The 14,772-nt window shown below is 54.1% G+C and overlaps 2 protein-coding genes across 3 annotated transcripts in view; one reads left to right on the top strand and one right to left on the bottom strand.

Moving 5' to 3' along the window:
* The window catches only part of HS3ST5 (heparan sulfate-glucosamine 3-sulfotransferase 5), a 255,255-nt gene extending 243,643 nt beyond the window's left edge, over positions 1-11,612 (bottom strand). For both annotated transcript variants that reach the window (XM_041756147.1, XM_041756156.1), the window contains exon 1: positions 11,524-11,612. The gene's annotated coding sequence lies outside the window, so the exon portion shown is untranslated. The remainder of the gene's footprint in view (positions 1-11,523) is intronic.
* LOC121496558 (vegetative cell wall protein gp1-like) lies at positions 11,149-13,042 on the top strand. The gene is made up of 2 exons (XM_041764990.1): positions 11,149-11,564; positions 12,694-13,042. The coding sequence occupies exons 1-2, from the start codon at positions 11,149-11,151 to the stop codon at positions 13,040-13,042; spliced, it is 765 nt and encodes a 254-aa protein (XP_041620924.1).
* The last annotated feature ends 1,730 nt before the right edge of the window (positions 13,043-14,772 follow it).

The following is a 14,772-nucleotide window of genomic DNA, read 5'->3' as shown; positions in this document are numbered from 1 at the left end:
CACACAGCACGGCTTGGTGGGGGTCACCTCCCGGGCAGTGTGGCAGGGACGGGCCCTGGGCCTTGTCTCGGCACCGGCACCTGCACCTGCACCTGCACCTGCACCCTGGGCTCCCTGAGCACACACCCAGACACCTGGTCTCCTCATCCGGCTCCCTCCCACCAGCCGGGGGACCCAAGACCCTCCAGACTGCGTCTGCAGGAAGAAAACCCAGGCCTCCTCCTCACGCCCACTGGGTACAAGAGGCCCAGGACACAGGCTGGCACGTGCGCCCCGGGGGCCTCGGGGGAGCCAAGGGGGTGTGGCTGGGGCTCCCGGGGCCGCGGGCCCAGCGGCTCCCCCCAGGCAGCCGGGGTTGGGCGACCAGCCACCTGGAGCACACACGTCTCCCATTCGGCTTCCCGACATTTCACCTTCGAACGTGTCCTAGTGTGTTGTGCATGCGGGGGACCAGCTGCCGATGGACCCTGATGGTCACTGCACCGGGACCGGGTCACGGAGAGCCTCCGGCTCACACAGGAATCCAAGCGCGCCCTCCGTCAAGGCAACAGGGCTGCGCGGGTCCAGACACGGGGTCCGCGTGCACCCTGGCGACGTGGACGCGCTGACGGGAACCCCCAGCGGAACACCACTTACAGGGATGTACACGTGCTTCTGCCCTTTCTTGCAAAGACTGTATGTGTTCATTCAGGAGAGACTCAGAGGCAGAGACCCAGGCAGAGGGAGGAGGAGGCTCCCTGCGGGGAGCCTGACGCAGGACTCGATCCCGGGACCCCGGGGTCACGCCCTGGGCCCAAGGCAGACGCTCAACTGCTGAGCCCTCCACCCCCGGTGCCCCTATAATATACACCCTTAACTAAGGTAGCTTCTAACACAGAACGTACTTAAATTCTGACAACAGTACAAAAATTTCAAAGTGAACTTCTAACTGACGGCAAACGGGACTAACTTGGTTCTACTTTCCTACTGCACCTGGTCCTGCCGCAGCTTGAAGGCATCGGCGGGACTGCAGCGTCTGTACAACCAGGGAACAGGAGGAATCCAACCTTTCGTGTATTTTGGGGGAAGCAAACAACGTAGTATTTAATATCGTTTTCATTTTTCATTTTAGAAATGAAACCTTACTAAAGGAAGTCAGCCAAACACGGTTTAGATACCGTATTACAGGTATCGGTCTTCTTAGAGAGTACTCGGTTGTGTTTTAGATGTTATGCTTTCAAGATAATTTGTATTTGTATTTTTGAAGGGAATTTCTTATCTTATTTGTATGTTTGGTTACTCACCAGGGAATAGCCACACACATCCAAAAAGGTTTCCTATAGGGGCGCCTGGGAGGCTCAGCAGTGGAGCCTCGGCCTTGGGCTCAGGGCATGACCCCAGGGTCCCGGAATCGAGTCCCACGTCGGGGTCCCTCCAGGGAGCCTGCTTCTCTCTCTGCCTGTGTCTCTGCCTCTCTCTGTGTGTCTCAATAAATAACAAATGAATAAATTGAATTGAATAAACAAATAAAATATTTAAATAAATAAATATATAAATATAAATAATTAAAATAAGTATAAATAAAATATTTTTTTCAAAAATTCAAGAAAATGGAAAGGCTTCCTACTGAATATGCTGAGGGGCACCGGGGTGGCTCAGTCGGTTAAGTGCCCAACTCTTGATTTTGGCTCAGGTCATAACCTCAGTTATGAGATCAAGCCTGGTGACTGCTTGAGATTCTCTCTCTCTCCCCTCTTTGTTCCCCGTCTAAAAACAAATCATAGGGGCAGCCCCAGTGGCTCAGCGGTTTGGTGCCGCCTTCAGCCCAGGGCCTGGTCCTGGAGACCCGAGATCGAGTCCCAGGTTGGGCTCCCTGCATGGAGCCTGCTTCTCCCTCTGCCTGGGTCTCTGCCTCTCTCTCTGTGTCTCCCATGAATAAATAAATAAAATCTTTAAAAAATAAATAAATAAAATAAAATAAAATAAAATAAAAACAAATTATGTGTGTGTGTGTGTATATGTCTGTTGATCGATACCGATTTCTATTCCTGTTTCTTTAGAACTAGATAAGACGTTACTGTGCCTATCATATATTGTCAGCTAACCCTTCGGTCTTATGGCGTTTTCCATTTTGCTCATGGTCAAAGAATTTAATTTCATGTTTGTCGCAAATCTTAGAAGAGAAATTTCCAACTCTCATTCAGTAAATACTCATAGCTGGTTAAACATGAAGTGTCTTGCTTTACAAGGAGAAACCGTTAAGGAATTACAGGATTATTAGATATACTTAAAAGAATTTAATAGGAGAAAAACTGAAAAAAAAAATGAGCTCATGGCCTGTTAAGGAACTTTCTGAAGCTTCCTTAGTCTTATAGGTAGGAATAAAGATTAAAACTGCGTAGTTCTATATAGTCCATTACAGGAGACCTAAATGGGCCCTTCAAAGGAAACAGTCCTGCTAGATGGATGCCACTTAGGGACGCTGAGAAAGCTGGAGGGGGGACGGGCTGGGGGTGGGGAGCGGGTTTTCCCTCACCTCAGGCCAAATGGGGCTTCTCCCTCCGGCTGCATCCCCACTGTACCCCCATCATCTAGTGCACAGACACCCCCCCCAGCTGGATCTGCTCTGGCCCTGCCTCTTTGGCACCTACCCCACCGCCGGCGACTCAGGCCTTGCTCAAGACGCGTGTACCGACATCCCGACATCAGCGGACAAGTCAGCGAGTTAGAAGAAGGCGGGAAGAAATAAGGCGGAGGGAAAGATACGATGATTATTTCTCCAAAAAAATAGATGTATTTAGTGCTTCTGCTGCTGCAGACCCTATGCCAGGCCCGAAAGGTGCAGCTAGCAGCTGGGGCGGGAGCAGGGTGCGTGCACGCGTGCCGGGAGGCCACGGACAAACCAAGCAGCCCCTGAGGACCAGGATCCCGGGAGAGTCCATACTATAGTGGGAGGCGCGGGAAGCCAGCCCCTGGTTTGGGTGGGGGTGGGCAGCTGCCCGAAGGAGAGGGGGAGCAAGCAGAAGCGGTGAGGGGGCGCTGGGCCAGGCGGGCGGGTGGGACGTGCAAAGGCCCGGCGTGCGAACGCACACCCTCACCACCCCTGGCCTCGCATCTCCGAATTGCAGAAACACCAGACGGAAAAAACAGGGCTTTGAATGTTTTTTTTTTTTTTTTTTAAAAAAAAAGGTTTTATTTATTTATTCATGAGAGACCCAGAGAGAGAGAGAGAGAGAGGCAGGGACACAGGCAGAGGGAGAAGCAGGCTCCACGCAGGGAGCCCAATGGGGACCTCGATCCCGGGTCTCCAGGATCACACCCTGGGCTGAAGGTGGCACTAAACTGCTGGGCCACCCAGGGATTCCCGTGCTTTGAATGTTGAACAGGTTTGAACTTTATCCTGAAGTTCTGTAGGACGTCGGGCAGTAGTCGAGGCTAAGACGAGGACTTTGTGCTGTGCTAGAGCCGGCCACCAGGACAACTAGCGAGAACGGTCTTCTCTCTAGAGTCAGACCCCAGGGCTCAGTGGGCACCGCGCACGTAGTGCAGACGGGGCAGGAGCAACACAGCCGCGCTGGACTACAAAGGAAATGGAAACAAGGAGCCCCACTGGCTACCAACCCACCTGCTGGCCCATCCATCCCTCGTGCACCCCTCTCTGCCTCTCTCGCGCGTCCCCACTGCCTGGATCCCTCAGCTCTGTTCGCCAGGCTCTGAAATGCCCACGGGAGGAAGCCCTGCATCTGCCCCATCACACCAGGTGCCAGACTCCGTGGAAGTGAAGGGAACAAGGACCCGGCCCAGCACAGGCCCTGCCCTTCAGAGGGAGCGTCCGCCGGGGGCTCAGTGAGTGCTCCCTGGGCCTCTGCTGGCACACGTGCAGGAACCCTGCAGCTCCAACGCCTTGAGCCTCTCCACTTCTCCACACTGTATCCCTGGGAAGAAAAGCCCTTTTCCAATGCCCCAGATCCTGTACTATTTCATTCAGCTCAGAAAAAGTAAGGCAATTAGGAAGTTCAGCCCACAGGCAGCTGGCTCACCAGATGAAGACATTCCACTAGCACCGAGTATCAGTTCCCTACCACTGCATACAAAGCACGGATGCAACTATTTAGCGGGATCTTGGCAGACCTATTTAAGTCTATTTAAAAATAGATCCAACAGTTTACTAAAAATTAGTATGGTCTCATTCTTTGCTTTAGTGGCTGTTGCATATACATTGGGAAATAGTGCGATATGACAAAGCCAACAAATTACACTTTATTAAAAATAAATCCCTCTTTTATTGCAGGAAGGACACAGTGGAGTAGGGAGGCACGAGCTTCAAGGCCCAGAAATCCAGGGATGGTGCTCTGGGGCTCAATGCCACTGAGAGGGCCGCTGGTGTGGGGACAGGGGAGCTCGCGGCCAGACGGCGTGGGTTTGGATCACGGCTCCACTCCTCCAGCTACGGGCCTTCTCTGGGCCTCAATCTCCGCATCTGTGAGATGGGAATACTAGTAACACTGAAATGCATTAGGACCTGTAGGATGCTTGGTACAGAGTAAATATTAATTAAATGTTATTATCATTTATTTTTGCCAAAGAAAAGGGGGTAAAGAAGTACACTCATTACAACAAACTAAACATGAAGCTTAGTTCCTAAACTCTCTAAATCTGCAAAGTGAGGAGAGCCAGATACCTACCAAAACTAAGTAAGCTACAAAAAAACAAGAGGGGCACCCGGCTGGCTCAGTTGGGTCCGCAACCAATTCTTGGTTTTGGCTCGGGTCATGATCTCAGAGTCATGTGTCGGGGCTCCCGCTCAGCGCTCAGCAGGGAGTCTGCTTGAGGGTCTCTCTCTCTCTCTCCCGCTCCTTCTGTGCCCCCTCCCTGGCCCCCGCACACACACCCTCTCCCTCTCTCAGATGAATCAATCTTTAAAAACTAAAAATAGGGCAGCCCGGGTGGCTCAGCGGTTTAGCGCCACCATCAGCCTGGGGTGTGATCCTGGAGACCCGGGATCGAGTCCCACGTCGGGCTCCCTGCATGGAGCCTGCTTCTCCCTCTGCCTGTGTCTCTGCCTCTCTCTCTGTGTCTGTCATGAGTCAATAAATAAAATCTTTAAAAATATATATATATCTCAATGCTTTGCAATGCCTTTTGTTCTTTCCCATTAACTAGAACTCATAACTACGTCTTCCAAAGAACCGTAAGAAAATGCATAGCCGGGCCCAGCAAGAGGAAACAGTGGAGTGGCTGTCCCCAAAGCCTCCATGTAATTCCGGTGCTTGGCACAGGCCTTTATCTGGACCAATCTGAAACACGAATTTCTTCTCTTTCTACCTTTCCCTCGACAGTAAGAGAATCCATAGAACCTACGTCTTATGGTAACGAACAACCGGTGCAACACCCACACGTCCGCACACGTATACATAGACCAGCCCGGGGTCCTGGGCCCGTTATGCTTGACCGTCGGTGACGCCGCTAACAGCGGCATCGATTACGAATTCCTGAGCCTTGACCGCGCACCACCCTCCGGCTCCTCCTTTCCCGGACCGCATCATATGGAAATCCGGAACTGGTATTTCCACAACCACGTAAGAGAATATTACTAAGATACAGAAAGGGTAAGTGATTTACCCAAGATCCCACAGCTAATAAAACGTGAAGCGGGGCCTCTAGTTCAGGCGGCTCCGGCTCCGGTACTTGTACCATAAAAAACACCTTATTTATGTTGTGGCACATGCAGAAATTGTGATTTTTTTTCTTCCATTGACTTCAGCTAGTTAGCCACAGGCAGAGAGATTATGGTGACTGTTAACATGTTCATACACAGTTCTCCAAACCATACATTTAGTAAGATTGTTAATATTTACGATAGGACAGTCCTGCGAGCTCATTAGCAGTGTAAAGATTCTTTTGCTTAATGTTCATTACGTCTTATACGCTTCTTCTTCTTCTTTTTTTTTTTTTTTAATTAAAGGTACAATTACGGCAGTTTCCCTTTGGTCGACCTCTAGATTTAAACACGTTAATGAGTTTGTTATTTCACCCTCCTTATGCCCTCCTCTTCCTATCTCAGGCCATTCAGTCTCATAAGGATTATTATTCCACAGGGTTTCGCAGACAGTAATGTCCTGAGATCATGAGGAAGGAAAAGGTCTATTCGATATTAAATCACAGTCTTGCAACTATGCAATATAAAGACTTTTTTTTTTTTTTACCTCTGGACTATCATCTTGTGGCATATTCTGTATCAATTCACATAGTAAACATTAATTGGATGCCAACAGTATGCCCTGTGCATCAGAACAGATTACGGCTCATTTCACCCTTTCATAAAAAACTCCCGCTCCTTTGGCGAGTACCAGCGAGTGACACATAACATCGACCTCTACACGAGAAGTTCCCATTATAAGGATATTATGGGAAACATAAAACATTCAGTACCAGAGCCTCTGAGCTATTAAAACTACTTAAATACGGCATCAGTCCTTAAGTTACCTAATTTAAAAGTGGCTGAACCTAAGGAAATCATCGAGCCCATTAAAACCTACGTGAAGTCCCAGCCCCGCTCTTGCTCTAGCTCAGGCTACGTCCGTCGGTGCTTCAGGACAATGGCCTCCCGAGCAAGGCCTCACGGATTCGCTCAAAGTTGGAAACTGTGGCAAATCTCGGTTGCCAGGATGGACCTGTCCTATGACCCGCCTTGCTCCGCACTCGGCCCCTGTTCAAGTGCACTTTACACGGCATCCGACCTCGAGCAGCGGCCCCGCGCGGTGGACGGCCTGGCCTTGACCGTGGCCGCCGCCGTCCGGGAGCTGCCGAGCCCGCGCCCCTTCTGCGGCCCCCCGCACCTCACTCGGCTCCTCTTCTCAAGGCCAGTAAGGACCGTGCCCCCTCTGTGAAACGGGGCGGAGCGGGGTGCCTGGGTGCCTAGCGGGATTCAGTGAGTTAATACTAGGAGAATTCTTTGGACGGCGGCAGGCACATATTAAACGTTACGATGAGAGCTTCTGGATTAAGTTGTTCAAGAAAAGAAAAGGGGTGAATATGCTCCAATTTTTAACATCAAAGCATTTGAGCATTTGTCAATACCATTCTCAAAAGGACGCTGACTCCACGAACTACGCGTGCCACAAAGGAGACCCTCTTCCTGTTACGTAGAGTTATCGGGCAAAGCACAGAAATATGCGGAAACATAAATGAATAAAGATAAGCTCCATATGTATGCACATGATTATATATGCATGTATGGACCTAAAAGCATAGGTGTACCCCTGTAAAACCTCCCCACCTCCCATTCATAATCTAGGTCAAGGGGGCTAACGGCAAGCCAACTCTTCAATCCCCTCTTAAACTGACGTAGTTGCCTTCCATAAAACTTTTAAAAAATATATGGAAAACAATCCATTGTACCAAACGTTAATTAAGACATGATAACGGAGCTTGCACAGGAGATCTATAAAGTTGCATTTATCCTGCCTATACCTTCTGTGGACCTCCAGATACCATCATTTGCTTCTACTTTTGTGAGGTGTTAGCTGCTCTGAAATATTTTTTTTTAAAACCTTTTTAATTTTTTTTTTTTTTATTTATGATAGTCACACAGAGAGAGAGAGAGAGAGGCAGAGACACAGGCAGAGGGAGAAGCAGGCTCCATGCACCGGGAGCCCGACGTGGGATTCGATCCCGGGTCTCCAGGATCCCGCCCTGGGCCAAAGGCAGGTGCCAAACCGCTGCGCCACCCAGGGATCCCGCTCTGAAATATTTTTTACTTAGATCAGTGATTTTCTTAAACGCAGTTATAAATGTCTTGCTTTAACTGTACTTCTGCTATTAAGGTTAGGGAAACATCATGACTCTCAGAAACTAGCACTGATCCTAGAGGGACCAAAATGTATCCACAATGAAAGTAGATTCCGGGGAGGGGGAAAAAAAAATTACACTTGTGCTGGTTTTAAAGAATTCATCTTAAATTTGCAGAAAAAGTAAAATGTAGGTTTTTTTCTAAATAGTAGCAATTTAGGTCACGTGGAGAGTTTAACCAGTTATTTCGGTTCTGAAGTTTCCCTCCTACCGAAAGAGGATAAACCCTGAAAGAAGATGAATCTGTGGTTTGAATAGTTAGTCCCTTAACTCAACTTGGTCTCTTCTTCCAAACTATTTATCTTTTCTGAAAGAAAAAAAAAAAAAACTATAAGTCCGTTAGCAAACAATAACTCCTCGCCTAACTGCAATAACCGAGAAATATGAAGATACTTGAATAAAGTATCACAAAGAAATCCCAAAAAAGCCACGCCTATAAAAACCAATCAAATATATAAGCATTCCCATAATTCCAATGGCACAAACCTAGTGGTACTGCTCAAACTCTATTCCCAGAGTTGTTAGCATCATTTTTAGCAAGGAATCCCTCCCGTGCCAGCTCCCTTTACTAGGAAGTTATCTTGAGAGTTATTTCACTCATGAATGAACGTCCCTAAAATAAAAGACCATCCTGCCAGACATGTCAAGAGAGCTAAAGAAAATTCTCGACTAGAATTTCTGTAAGAGCGTCTCCTTTTCTTAAATAACCTTAAGCGACCTTTTCTTTTTTTTTCTAAATAAAAATAACTAACCTGCTCTTTGACATAGGATCCCATTTGTAATAGTCGTTACAGCCTCTGAGACTGCAAAGAGAAAGAAAGGAGCAAAATATATGCCGTGTTCTATGAGTCCGAGGGCACTTTCTCAACGCAACAGGAACATTTGCATTTACTCATAAATGAATACTAACGACGTGGCGGGTCTGGCACGGCTCCACAGAAATCACACGCGGAAAGCTAGAGCAGGGCACGGATGCTGCTATTTCTCCAAAGTATCCAGACAAAGAGCAAGAGGAGTCAAGTCAGCATCCATTCTCTGAGGTTGAGTCACGGCTCCGGGAGGCGGTGGGTTAAGAATAATGGTCGATTTTAGGGTGAAAGCAGCGAAGTTGGCCGGTTAACGTGCCTCGGAGGATTTTTGAGTCAACCGCTCTTTGTTGACCACCTACTTTGGGCAAGACGCTGCTTCCCCCAAGTAAGCCCCTGATCTTGCAGTTCTTTTTCCACAGTGTAGGAGGAAGCATCCTGCTTCTACCGAAAATCCTTCCTTGTTATTTAAAATAACATCCAGCTTAGCTCTGCATAGGCGTGTGTGCTCAGGCGCTCAACAAATACTTTTTGAATGAGTGAAAATTCAGTGAGTAAGAAGGTTATTCATTCAAAAACATCTGTGTACGCCAGCGAAAAAGGAAGGACAATGATGAAAGCATAATCAAAACACTGGAAGGAGCACCTCCTCACAAAGATGCCGAAAAGGGAGCAACTTCCAGTATTTAACATCGAAGCATCAGGTCTGGCTTCACCTAGAAACCACCATCCTAGCGCCTCTGTGCAACTGCGTTAAATACCAGGCTCACCCTTTCCCCCGTAACTTGACGTAGCACCTATCTGGAAAAAAAAAGGGTTAAGTAGTATTTTTTTCATTTCTCCTCTTAAGAGCTCCGTTCGGAGAAATCGCTAAGGGCAACTTTAAAAAAAAAAAAAATCTGCTACGTCATTGATATCCATAAAATATCATACCTTAAAATACCTTTCACAAATAGTCCTGATATCCCAATCTGTGATCTCCTTCCTTACCTCCACTTCAACTTTTTCTTGGAGCAGAAACCGGAGACACTGGAGATAAATGGAAACGGCCACATTTGTCTAAAAAGCCCTGAAATATGTCAAAACTACTGAGCAAAAGCTTTCAGAGGCGCCGCGCGGCAGCACTTCCAGCAAACCTGCTTGGAAAGGGGCTTCTTCGAGCTAGATCGACCCCCCACTGCGGCTCACCCCGGCCTGGCCCTGTTTGCTATTTATCAGACCAAGTTTACATAAATCAGGGAAGAGTTACAGTGCAATTAAATGCATCCACCAAGTAATAGGATACAAAGCACTTTGCAAATATTAAACCTCCCCTGAAGGGACCAACGTTTTCCAAGAAGAAGGTGGTTCTGCGATGGACGGGGGGAGGCGGGGGGAGGCCCGGGCCGCCGCTGTCCCGTGCGGGCGCCCTCCGGCCCTCGGGGGCCAAGCCGGGAGCGGAGCCGGCGAGGCGCGGGGCCTTGCTCGCGGGTACCTGAGCCCAGGTAGGGGCGTCCGGGCCGAGTCGGCGCTCGCTCGCTCGGGGCAGCGGCGCGGCGACCCCGCGACCTCCTGGCCTCTGCGCCCGCGACCGCATCCGTGTCGGGGTGTGCGCGCGTGTGGCGGGGGCTGGGGCCGCCGGGGAGGGAAGGGGCCCGGGGGAGGGATGGGGCCGCCGGGGAGGGATGGGATGGGGTCCGGAGGGAGGGATGGGATGGGATGGGGCCCGGGGGAGGGATGGGGCCCGGGGGAGGGATGGGGTCCGGGGGAGGGATGGGGCCGCCAGGGAGGGATGGGATGGGGCCCGGGGGAGGGATGGGATGGGGTCTGGAGGGAGGGATGGGATGGGATGGGGTCCGGGGGAGGGATGGGGTCCGGGGGAGGGATGGGGCCGCCAGGGAGGGATGGGATGGGGCCCGGGGGAGGGATGGGATGGGGTCTGGAGGGAGGGATGGGATGGGATGGGGTCCGGGGGAGGGATGGGGCCCGGGGGAGGGATGGGGCCGCCAGGGAGGGATGGGATGGGGTCCGGAGGGAGGGATGGGGCCGCCAGGCAGGGATGGGGTCCGGAGGGAGGGATGGAGTCGCCAGGGAGGGATGGGGGCCCGAGGGAGGGATGGGATGAGGTCTGGAGGGAGAGATGGAGTCGCCAGGGAGGGATGGGGTCCAGAGGGAGGGATAGGGCCGCCAGGGAGGGATGGGATGGGGCCGTCAGGGAGGGATGCGATGGGGCTCCGAGGGATGGGATGGGGTCCGGAGGGAGGGATGGAGTCCCCAGGGAGGGATGGAGCCCCGAGGGAGGGATGGAGTCCCGAGGGATGGAATGGGGCCGCCAGGGATGGGGTGGGGCCCAAGGGATGGGGCCGCCAGGTAGGAGGGATGGGGTCCTGAGGGATGGGATGGGGCCCCGAGGGATGGGGTCGCCAGGGAGGGATGGAGTCGCCAGGGAGGGATGGGGACCCCAAGGATGGGATGGGGCCGCCAGGTAGGAGGGATGTGGTCCCGAGGGAGGGATGGGGACCCCAGGGATGGGATGGGGCCGTCAGGGAGGAATGAGGTCGCGAGGGATGGGGCGCCCCCGGCCCGCAAGTTCACGGGCCCGCAGTCCTCCAGCGGCCGCGGCCCCCAGCCCCCGGCCCCGACCCCGGACCCCGATCCCCGACCCCGGACCCCGAGTCCCCGGCCCCCAGCCCCCAGCCCCCGGCGCGGGCAGCCGGGGCGCGACCCCCAACTCTGCGGAGCGCGGCCAGCGCCGGCCCCGAGCTGTCGGCCTCCCCGAAGCCCCCGGGCGCAGCGCCCGACGACCGCCCCCTCCGCGCCCCGCAGCACTCGAACCCCGCGCCCTGGGCCCCGCTCCCCGCTCCCCGCTCCCCGCTCCCGGCGCGTGCAGGGCCGCGCGGCCGCTCACCTGGGTCCCCGGCGCGGCTCCCGCAGTCCCGGCGGCACTTGGTCCCGTAGTTTCGGAAGCCGCGGCGCGGGCTGCGGAGGGCGGGGCGGGGCGGGGGCGCGGGGAGGGCGCGGGGAGGGGCGCGGGGGGCTCAGGGCGCGCGGCGCGCGGGGGCGGGGGCGGCGGCGGGGGCGGGGGCGGGCGGGGGCTGCCGGGGCTGCCGGGGCTGCGGGGCGCGCTCCCGCGGCGCAGGCTCGCCCAGGCCCGGGGCCGCCGTGCGGGGGGCGGCGCGCATCCTCCCGGGCCCGCGGCGCCGAGGGCCTCCGGGCAGCAGCGCTCCGGGCCGCGGGGTCCCCCTCCCGGCGGCGGTCCCGGCCCGAGCCCGGCTGCGGGCGCGCGCGTCTGGGCCAACCCGGCCCCGCCGGCTGCGGACTGGCTGCGGCCCCCCCGCCCCGTCCCCCGCCCCGCCCTCCCTCCCCGCCCCTCCCCTCCGCGCCCCGCCCCGCCCCGGCTCCTCCCCCGCCGGGCGCGCCCCGCTCCCAGAGGCCGCTCCCAGAGGCGGGCGCAGCCGCAGCGCGGGGCGGGGAGGTGCGGGGGGCGGCGCGGGGGTCCCCCCGGAGGGCGCAGGCCGGGGAGCCCCGGGGCGGGGGCGGGGCGCACAGGTGCGCGGGGCGCGGCGCGGGGGGCGGGGCGGGGCGGGGCGGGGCGCGGGGGGGAGGGGGCGGGGGCGACCTGCTGTGCGCGTCCCGAGGCGCAGGGGGCGATCACCGCCCGCAGCCCGCCCGCAGCCCGCCCGCAGCCCGCCCGCAGCCCGCCGCGGCCGCCGAGGCCCCGAGGCGCAGGTGCAGCTCCCGCGCTCCCCCGCCCCCCCCGTCCGGGACCCCGCGCGCCCCGCGGCTGCCCAGCGGCTCCCACGCCCACCCAGGCGGAAGGCCCCGGAAAACTAACGCCCCCTGATTGATGAACTTTCTTCTCTCCGGAGTTTCCTTGGAAATAACAATAATGATGGTAATAATAATAATGATAATAATAATGACGCTGGTGATGATGATGAGCAACGCCCCCACCCCCCCACCCCACCCCCACCCCACCCACCCACCCCCACCCCCCCCACCCCCCCACCCCCCCACCTCACCCCACCTCACCCCACCCCACTTGGCTGTCGGGGCCTCAGCCCTCTTGCTAACTCAGGTGCGGATGCAGCACACGGACAAGCCTGGGCCGCGCATCCCTCGCCGCCGCCCCTGCCCCCGTCTGCATCCCAGGGACAGTCACAGCCGCCCGTCGGGTGCCCCTGGGGCCGCAGAGGAGGCTCCGAGTAACGAGATGGGTGACAAGGGCAGAGATGCTCCCCCCGGCGTCCGGCGTCCGAGTCTGTATGACGCCGACTCCAGGAGGAAAGGCCGACGCGGCGGGCACGGGCGAGGCGCCCTACTCCCAGCTGCGCCCTCCACAGCCGGCCCGGCCCCTTCCCACAGGCCTGCCCTTAGCCTCACTTTGGAAGCTCCTGCGCTCGGATCCCAAACTGCACTCGGTGTAGACTTTCAGGACCCAGCCTGAAGGACAAAGCCGCCGACTTCTAGAAAGGGATGACTCACGTGTCAGGAAAAACTTATTTACCAACTACTCGGGCAAAATGATAAGCTCAGCAGCCAGGACAGAACGTTTGTTGTCTGATATTATTTGGGCAGGAGGGAGAACGGCTGTTTGCCAGGTATAGGATCCATTAACCTCTTGAGCTCATTGTTGGCAACAATAGCCTAGAATCGCATTCTTAAGTTTGAAAGACTGAGGGGTTGGTTTTTCTCCCCCCTCTCAAAATCACAATGCCACATGATAGTCTAAAAGAAACCTCAAACAATAAAAGTAATAAGAAAGGAAGCAACACAATTGGCTTTTTTCTCCAAACAAATGTTGCTCTTCTGTTTTTCTCCAGGGGGAAAATGCTGATAAGCAATAAAGTCCACAAAGGCCTGACAACAGACTTTTGAAGGACGCCTCCCTCCCTTCATCTACGAGTCCTCCCAATTAGTGGACTTTATTTAAAAATGTTCATATTATCTCCCTATGGGTATTTGTTCTTTCTTTGTCTTTTTGTGCCAGGAAGATCACAGAGAAGGACCAGGGGCTGAGAGGAGTCTGGCTTCTCCTAATCTGCCTTGCTTCGGGCTTCTGTCCGGCAGGAGAGGAGCACTCAGCAGCCGGGGCTTCTCAGCAAGCCGGGCCTCTCCTCGGAGGGTCCTGGGCTCCGTAGCTGATGCCGGGCATGATAGTCAAGTGAGTTGGCCTAGTGTGTGCAAGATCCCGCCTTGGGCTGGGAGCGGCCACAGACCCAGAAACTGAGAAGCAAAGAGCCCTTGGAGAGGGTTTCCACCTTGCCTACGGTTGGAGGATTCCATCGGGGTGTTTGCACCTTATTTGTGTGCGGCTCTTCAACTCCCACGGGTATCCCAGCCTCCCGCTTGCCGGATGAAGGGCGGCGGTGGGCCGGGCGGGGGAGTCTAACATACTCACTAGTAACATTTTGGTACTGTGTTGGATTAAAACTAAACACCCGGCACAGTAGCACATCCAAAACAATCTTTTCGAAACCCCGTTTTGAAAACAGTCATAGATTCTGGTTTGGTCTTGTACCGAAGCCAAAGAAAGCACACAGTTAATGAAAACATTTAGTTGGAGTGATCATTTGGTAAAGATTTTTTTTTTTTTCTGAGCATCACCACACTCTCCTGTCTCATAAAGACTCAATGTTAAATAGTGTTTGGCTTATAGTTTATTTTATTTTTTTATTTTATTTATTTATTCATAATACAGAGAGAGAGAGAGAGAGAGAGAGAGAGGCAGAGACACAGGCAGAGGGAGAAGCAGGCTCCATGCAGGGAGCCCGACGTAGGACTCGATCCCGGGACTCCAGGATCACGCCGTGGGCCAAAGACAGGCATTGAACCGCTGAGCCACGCAGGGATCCCCGGCTTATAGTCTAAATGGAGGCCGATCCTTTCAGTTATAGCATTGAAGTATTTGTCATTGTAGGAAAGAGGGGATAGCCATCTTTTTCTTTTTTTTTCCCCCCTTTTAACTAGCCAGGCGCTGACATCTAGATAAAGTTGGATGAGCAAATAGTCGTTCAAAGAACCCCTCTATGTACCCACAACCAGAAATGAAAAGATGAATAAGAAGCTCAACCTCAGAGGGCAAGCTCAGTAATTACTAGGGTTATAGATCCATCCTGTTGGCCTGCGGTCCTTCCCTTATATGGAAATGAGTCCC

This window comes from Vulpes lagopus, chromosome 1 (genome assembly GCF_018345385.1).
Source record: "Vulpes lagopus strain Blue_001 chromosome 1, ASM1834538v1, whole genome shotgun sequence".
Lineage (NCBI taxonomy): Eukaryota > Metazoa > Chordata > Mammalia > Carnivora > Canidae > Vulpes > Vulpes lagopus.
This window is presented reverse-complemented; position numbering and strand designations above follow the sequence as displayed.

What these genes read in the sequence shown, in the direction of transcription:
- LOC121496558 (XM_041764990.1), top strand. Translation starts at nt 11,149, where the DNA reads ATGGGGCCGTCAGGGAGGAATGAGGTCGCGAGGGATGGGGCGCCCCCG. An exon ending in CGCAGTCCCGGCGGCACTTG is followed by an intron (nt 11,565 to 12,693) that starts GTCCCGTAGTTT and finishes TTGCTAACTCAG; the next exon opens with GTGCGGATGCAGCACACGGA.